This window comes from Triticum urartu, unplaced genomic scaffold (assembly GCF_003073215.2).
Source record: "Triticum urartu cultivar G1812 unplaced genomic scaffold, Tu2.1 TuUngrouped_contig_6019, whole genome shotgun sequence".
Taxonomy (NCBI): domain Eukaryota; kingdom Viridiplantae; phylum Streptophyta; class Magnoliopsida; order Poales; family Poaceae; genus Triticum; species Triticum urartu.
The window spans coordinates 1-6645 of NW_024116744.1; the positions used below are offsets into that span (position 1 = coordinate 1).

Sequence of the window (6645 nt, forward strand, 5' to 3'; positions counted from 1 at the left end):
GGCAATATCGAGCGGTGTGTGCCATGACCAGACAACCCCCCAAAGAGGAGAAGGAGGACAACGACGGGTCAGACAGCTCCGGTGATGAGCAGATCCGGCTTGATCCATATTGCATCTTTGACCGCTACTTTCACGAGAAGGACGACAAGGACGTCAGAAAGGCAAAGACAACCGTGGATAATTTTCTTCATAAGTAGTGTGTAGGTAGAAGATGCCAAATATTGATAGTCCGATGGTAATGTCCTGATTTACTAGCCGGACTATGTGTGTTTTATCATTTACGTAAACATTGCATGTTGTATGGATTTGAGATGTGCTATTGAGGTGTCTGACTGTGGGAAGAAAAACTTAAGATGTGTCCTGTGAGTGCTGTGGACGGGCATGTGTGGGCGTTTAGGGTCTAAATTAGAAAGTTCGGGCGGTAGATGCTCCAAGTCCCTAACTGACTTATGAGTTGCCGCTGCAGAGTGTATTCCATCCAAACGGTAGAAATGGCAGCAGGGTGTACTCATCACCGCGTAGCTAGGCAAAATTCAGTTTTGGAAGGTTAGAAAACTTCCCAAAGTTTTTCTACTATTTCGTGCTGCTCCTTATTTGAAACTGTCGAAAAATCCAACGCATCCTTCTCTGGCTCGAACTCTGCATCCATGAAAAGTCAGTTGCGTAGTCGCTTTTAGACATTTGAATGGCGGATGGCACTGCTGCCGAGAGGCTCGGTGGTCCGTCGACAGTCCGGCGGGCGTGGCGGGTCAGCGGGGAAGTGTGGGCGGCGGCAATGGCAGCGGTGGTCCGACGGGCATTGGTGACAACGCGCTGACGTGATATGTAGGAGGATTATACTTTTTTCAACATAGTACAGACGCAAGCGCTCATATACACGCATATACACTCACTCATATGAACGCATACACGCACACGCTACCCCTATGAGCACCTTGGAAAGATTGAGCCGGCATATCATTTTAAAATTTACAAAAGTCACCGAAGGCACTTCGTTATCGACAAAAATGTCTCCTTCCGGTAAATGTCTCCAGTAAATGTGCGTCACTGAAAATCCTGAAATAAATCCAGAAATAAATGCGAGCATCAGGACTTGAACCCTGATGGGCTGGGATACCACAGTCCCAGCAGGATTGTACTTGGAGAGAGCAACTCCGTCTCCATATAGAGGAGTCGGCTTGTTTTTTTATCACCAAATTTTTTATGAAGAAATGATGGTGTTGAAGCTGCTTCTTTTTTGCCCAACTCTCGTAATAATAACAAAAAAAATATTGAAGAAAAGGGAGCTGTCGGAGATGTTGTTGCTTCGCCGGGACATTTGTTTTCATTTTCTGCTTTCCAAAAGAGCAACGCTTTAGTTTAGCTCTGGGTTTACTTTGTCCACTGCTCCAGTGTTTTCCGGGTGCAGAGAAAAGCGGGAGCGCCGAGCACTAACAGTCCAAGTAGTCCTAGTACTGTTCACACCGACCCATACCATACCATACAACGATATTCGCATATAGTACTCCTACTGTAGTAAATAAGTGTTGAAAAATGCCGAAAATGTTGGTAACCAACAGAAAACCACCATATCTAGTCGCCAGTGGGTGCTAGTGTGCATCTCGTCACGTAGATCAGTCCAGAAATCACGGAAGGTCCAATGAAGTTTTCCATTTCAGAGTAAGCAACCAAAGGGAGGGAAAGAAGCTCACCTCCGCACTTCCGCATTGAACAAACGTGTATGCATACATTTGTTTGTTTGGCACCGAAACAACAAAGAGGGTATTGGCAGTTACCCTAGCTAGCTAGCTAGCTAGCTACAACTGGGATGAGTATTTAGGTGTTTGTTTTGCCATCCAAAGCTAGCGCCCGCCACCCATGGTTCATTAACCGGTGGTCTTAATCAACTCGTGTGTTATACGCGTGTGCGCGTGCCTGTCCGTTCCATCTTGTAAAAAAACCTAAAATATTGGCCGTGTCAATGCCAACCTGTGCGTGTGTGTGTGTGTGTGTTCTAGTATCTCTTGTGCTCGTCACTGTTGTGTTTGCTTGCAAGTTGCGAGCTCCATCACACCACTTGCCGCATTATAAATACCTCCTCTAGCCACCCACGAACACCAGCAGCCACAACCATTCGCCATCAGCTCCCGAAGCCACTACTAGTAGCACACTAGCTTAGCTGCACACAACTCTGCCCTTCTCTTCTCTTCCTCAGACAGCCCAGCCCAGTGTGCGTAGTTTAAGCAGGAAGCCGAGATCAAAATGACGAGACGCTGCTCGCCGCCGCTCGCTGCTCTTGTCCTGCTTCTCCTCCTCTGCTTCTCCTACGGCGTGGCGGCCGCTCGGCCCCTCCCCGCCAACACTGCTCCTCACCAAGGTACCGCCACCACCACCGATACCTTTTCTTTCTCGTGTTATTACATGCTTGCATACTCCTCGGTCTGCTCACTCTGATTGCTTAGATCGTTAACCTTACGGGGCCTGTATGTTTGCAGGCATCGGCGTGGTGAGAGTCAAGGCGGAAGATGCTGCAGCAACGGACGGCCTAGTGGTGCTCAAGGAGGAAGGTGGCAAGGCCGGTAATGGCGGCGAGGCGGTGTCACCGTCTGAGGCGACGGTGGACGATGCGACGGCAGAGGAGGAGGCGTGCGAGGAGGGGAAGGAGGGGGAGGAGTGCATGCAGAGGAGGCTGCTCCACGACGCGCACCTGGACTACATCTACACGCAGCACAAGGGCAGGCCATGAGCGTGGCATGGGCTAGCTCTTCCGTCGAGGTCGAGTAGACGATGCTGGGCATTAAGTTGACACAAGGAATCATCTGACGACGATCATGGTGATTTTAATCATATCTTATCGATCTACCTGCTGCTGTTTTGGCTACACCCACCGTGCCGTGGCCCGTCCATCTATGCGTATGTGGGTCTGCCACATCGTCGTTTGTACATCGATCCATCCATCCCTCGCTCGCTAATAGTCTAATACTACTAGTATACTACTGTAGTGCTGTACTCCTTCTTCAAGTATGTTTGTTTTCCTTGTTGCTGGCTTGCCACATACAGTAGCTCCTAGTGCTGTTGGGACTTCCATGTGGTGGTAAGCTGACGGTGATCTAGCTCTTGCTTGCTAGCAGCAGCATGCAACGCAAGGCTGTTTTAGTTCCTGATGACTAGTTTAGGATTGGTTAGTAGACTACTACTTAGTACTTTATTAGTGTTGATGATTGATTGGCATGGCATGGCATGGCATGATGTGAAGCTGTGGACGAGTGAACAAGCGCGTATCCGTACTTCTGTTGTTTATAAAAGAGTAGCAGTACTTGTGTCTGCGATGCATACGCACTTTGATTTGTTTTCTGCTGCATGTCTGCCTGTCCGTATGTCTGTCGTCTTGCTCTGTCTTCCCTTCCTGTGAGACCGTGACGACCGCTGTCTCAAGCCTCCCAGTGAATCCATGCCGTCCTAGCCTTCAGATTTGTTTTCTGATGTAATAGCACCCGAGGTACCTTAACTTGCACAGAATGTGACAATTTAGTTCCAAACTTGCAAAACTTGACTCCATCATACCCTAACTTGCACCTTATGTGATGATTTAGTCCCGTGCCAATGCCAATCACAGCTCGACAATTGGCAGCCAGGTGGCTGGACCAGTCAGCGCACACACTTTTGCACAAAACCCCCTGCCGTTTTCTTTTATCAACCTGCAGTATAGCACACCTGAATGAAATCTGTCATGGTTTGCCATCCAAAAATTAGGCAATGCAGGGAACAAATACCTGCAGCAGACGCCGTCTGTCCATCGCTCTCGCCTCTCCGAATCATGCGGACACCATGGTCAGCTGACTGACACAATCATCGTCATCGTCTTCACTTGTCACATCAAATCACCGGCCAGATCAGTTGAGCAAAGCGGAGCAGAGCAGCCAGCCGGGCAAGAGCAGCCTTCTCCATCGTCCATCCATGGGCAAGAGATGGAATAGAAGAATAGAAGAACCTCCACTGCCACTAATCCACCTCAAAACATGTTCTCTGGCTTATTCCATCGCTTGCTCATCAGCCAGCAGTAGGCTACCCCTCGGCTTGCTTTGCTGCTGCTGCAATGCTGACCCTGGCACGACAGCAGAGGACCACACATACCAGCAGGAACCCTGATGCTCCGTGATCAGCAACGGCGAGGCGTAGTAATATTCCAACATGCTCTGCATTGCTGGTGTGTCACGCACAACAGATCCTCGTAGCCTCCCTTCCCTCCCTGCACTTGGACTCGTGGGGTTCAGTCGGCGGCTTCTTCATGTGCGCGCCCATCTCGCCCAGCATCGACATCACCACCGCGCCATCTTCAGTGCCAAGGTGGGTCTCTGGTTCACTTGATCCCCCTACAAGGCTCAGCCTCACGTCCTTCTCAACGCCGTTCTCCTTCATCGCCTCCCTCACTTTCTCCACGTCGTCCCACCTTCCTTCCGCCGCGTAGATGTTCGAGGGGAGCACGTACGGGCCAACCTCCGCCGGCTTCATCTCGATCAGCTTCTTCCCGACAAACTCCCGAGCTTGGAGCCATTATGCATCTGAGAGGCCGAGACCATGGCACCCCACAACGCGGGGGATGCCTTGCCTTGTAAATTCTGGATGAGGTTCTCCGAGCCTGTGAGCAGCCTGGCACGGTCGAGGAGGTCCATCATGCACCCGGAGTGCTCGGCCTTGGGCTCGATGCCGTAGAGCCTGACCATCCTGTCGAAGCACCACCAGCCCTCGAGCACCAGGCCGCCATAGGCGCAGGAACTCAGGACGCAGACAAAGGTCATCTCGTTCGGCCTAGGCCCGCTCCTCTCCATCTCCAGGAACAGCTCGAGCGCCTTCTCGCTCTGCTTGTGCAGCCCGTAACCGATGATCATCGAGTTCCAGGACGGAACGCTTCTTTCAGTCATCAAGTCGAAGATCTCCCTCGCCGTCTCCATCAGCTTCCGACAGATTTAATTCAAGTGTGCTATACTGCGGGTTGATAAAAGGAAACATCAGTGGGTTTTGTGCAAAAGTGTGTGCGTTGATTGATCCAGCCATCTAGCTGCCAATTGTCGACCTGTGATTGGCCTGGAACTAAATCATCACATGAGGTGCAAGTTAGGGTATAATGGAGTCAAATTTTATAAATTTGGGACTAAAGCATCACATTCTGTGCAAGTTAGGTTACATGGGGTGCTATTACCTCTTGTTTTCTCACCGAGTCCAAGAGGGAGGGCCTCTGAAACAGCAAGCTCATGGCATCGATCCATCGTATCTGCTCTGCAAGATTCCAAATGATGGCCATGGCTCATGGAGGTGGCCACACCTTTGTACCAGCAAAAGTCAACACCGCGCAGCTACAGTTGGCTTTGATTTAAAATCTGGGCTGATCAGGAAAAGGGAGACACGCAAAGATGCTACCCACATGCATGCGACGGCAATGATTCATTCACACATACACTAGAGGTCGGCTGGCTGGCTGATTAGTAGGTCTCTTTCCCGTCGCAAAGATGCTGTGGGAGCTGCGAAAGGCTTTGGGACGTGGCTCCACGGTCAAAAGTGATGGAGATGAAACATGGGATGCTGGGGGCACGTACCAGTCACGGCCATGGTGGTGGTCGCCAAGCCTAAGCTATGTGCTCCAGGTATAGACAGGTGCTGCTCTGGTGATCTGATGTTTCATCTGATCCTGTCTACTCGCTGGTCGCTGCGGATAATGAACAGATTAGATGTAGTACTACTCGAGTTGGTCTTTGTTTTTCTCAACGTGGTGCTTCAAAACAAAATTTTAAAAACACATACGCATATTCTTATTGTGCAAGTCAACTTCCATGCAAATTTGTGATTTTCTTTTGAATATGATGATGACCCGCAACCGTTGCGTCCTCCGGAGAATTCTCACCACTCTCCTAGCACTCCGAAACGTCGCATACCAAGCAACACCTTTAAAAAGAAATGCAATGACGGTGACGGTGACGCTGCTGCCGGACTGGTCCTAGGGTTTCCCCCGGTACGCGGAGGGGTGTGGGGAAGGGGTACACCCGACTCCCATTAGGAAGGAATGACTGCACCCACGGGCGTTACCATGTCGGTATCGACCAAACCAGCAGGGATTTCTCCCGACCGCCAAACCGCCACGGTTCTGGATGATCCATCGCGCTCCACCAAACTCGCTGCCCACCAATACGCGCCATCACCATTGTCGTCTCACCGTGGCAAACATTGCAAGACCGACGGGACCGAGAAGAAACAGTCGGGAACGAGGAGCGGCAGAAAAACCAGCTCGCGGGAGGGAACAACCTCCACCATCGTTGGCAGTAACCGACCGGACGCAGCACCAGGAGAAAACCAGCCCCCTTAGCCCGGTGAGCCCAAATCGAGCTCGTGAAGCATCCGTCGTCGCGCTGTAGTAGGAGCGACGCGGTCCCCGCCACCCCTAGTATGAGCCGCTCCTCCGTCCGCCGGATGGCGCAGCCAAGCGTGGGCCTGGCCCGCCCTGACCCAGATGGGGCCCAAAAGGGCCCAGACATGGGCCAGGTGTGCTCCACCGCCAGCCAGCACGCCCCTCAACTAAGTGGCCGCGCCATCGACACCTCACCACCTGGAGCTCGGCCACCCGGGACGGTATGCCGCCGCCAAAACCATCATTCAACCTAGGAAAACCGGCGT

At 51.6% G+C, this 6645-nt stretch overlaps 1 protein-coding gene and 1 pseudogene across 1 annotated transcript; one reads left to right on the forward strand and one right to left on the reverse strand.

Moving 5' to 3' along the window:
• The first annotated feature begins 2086 nt into the window (after positions 1–2086).
• LOC125530034 (phytosulfokines 2-like) lies at positions 2087–3314 on the forward strand. Its single transcript, XM_048694437.1, has 2 exons — positions 2087–2356; positions 2475–3314. Exons 1-2 carry the CDS (start codon positions 2242–2244, stop codon positions 2723–2725), a joined length of 366 nt encoding a protein of 121 aa, XP_048550394.1. The 5' UTR covers positions 2087–2241; the 3' UTR covers positions 2726–3314.
• Positions 3315–4191: 877 nt separating this feature from the next.
• LOC125530033 lies at positions 4192–4931 on the reverse strand (annotated as a pseudogene).
• Between the last annotated feature and the right edge of the window lie 1714 nt (positions 4932–6645).

Coding starts and splice junctions, on each gene's coding strand:
- LOC125530034 (XM_048694437.1), top strand. CDS start 2,242: ATGACGAGACGCTGCTCGCCGCCGCTCGCTGCTCTTGTCCTGCTTCTC. Junction 2,357..2,474: donor CAACACTGCTCCTCACCAAG/GTACCGCCACCA, acceptor GTATGTTTGCAG/GCATCGGCGTGGTGAGAGTC.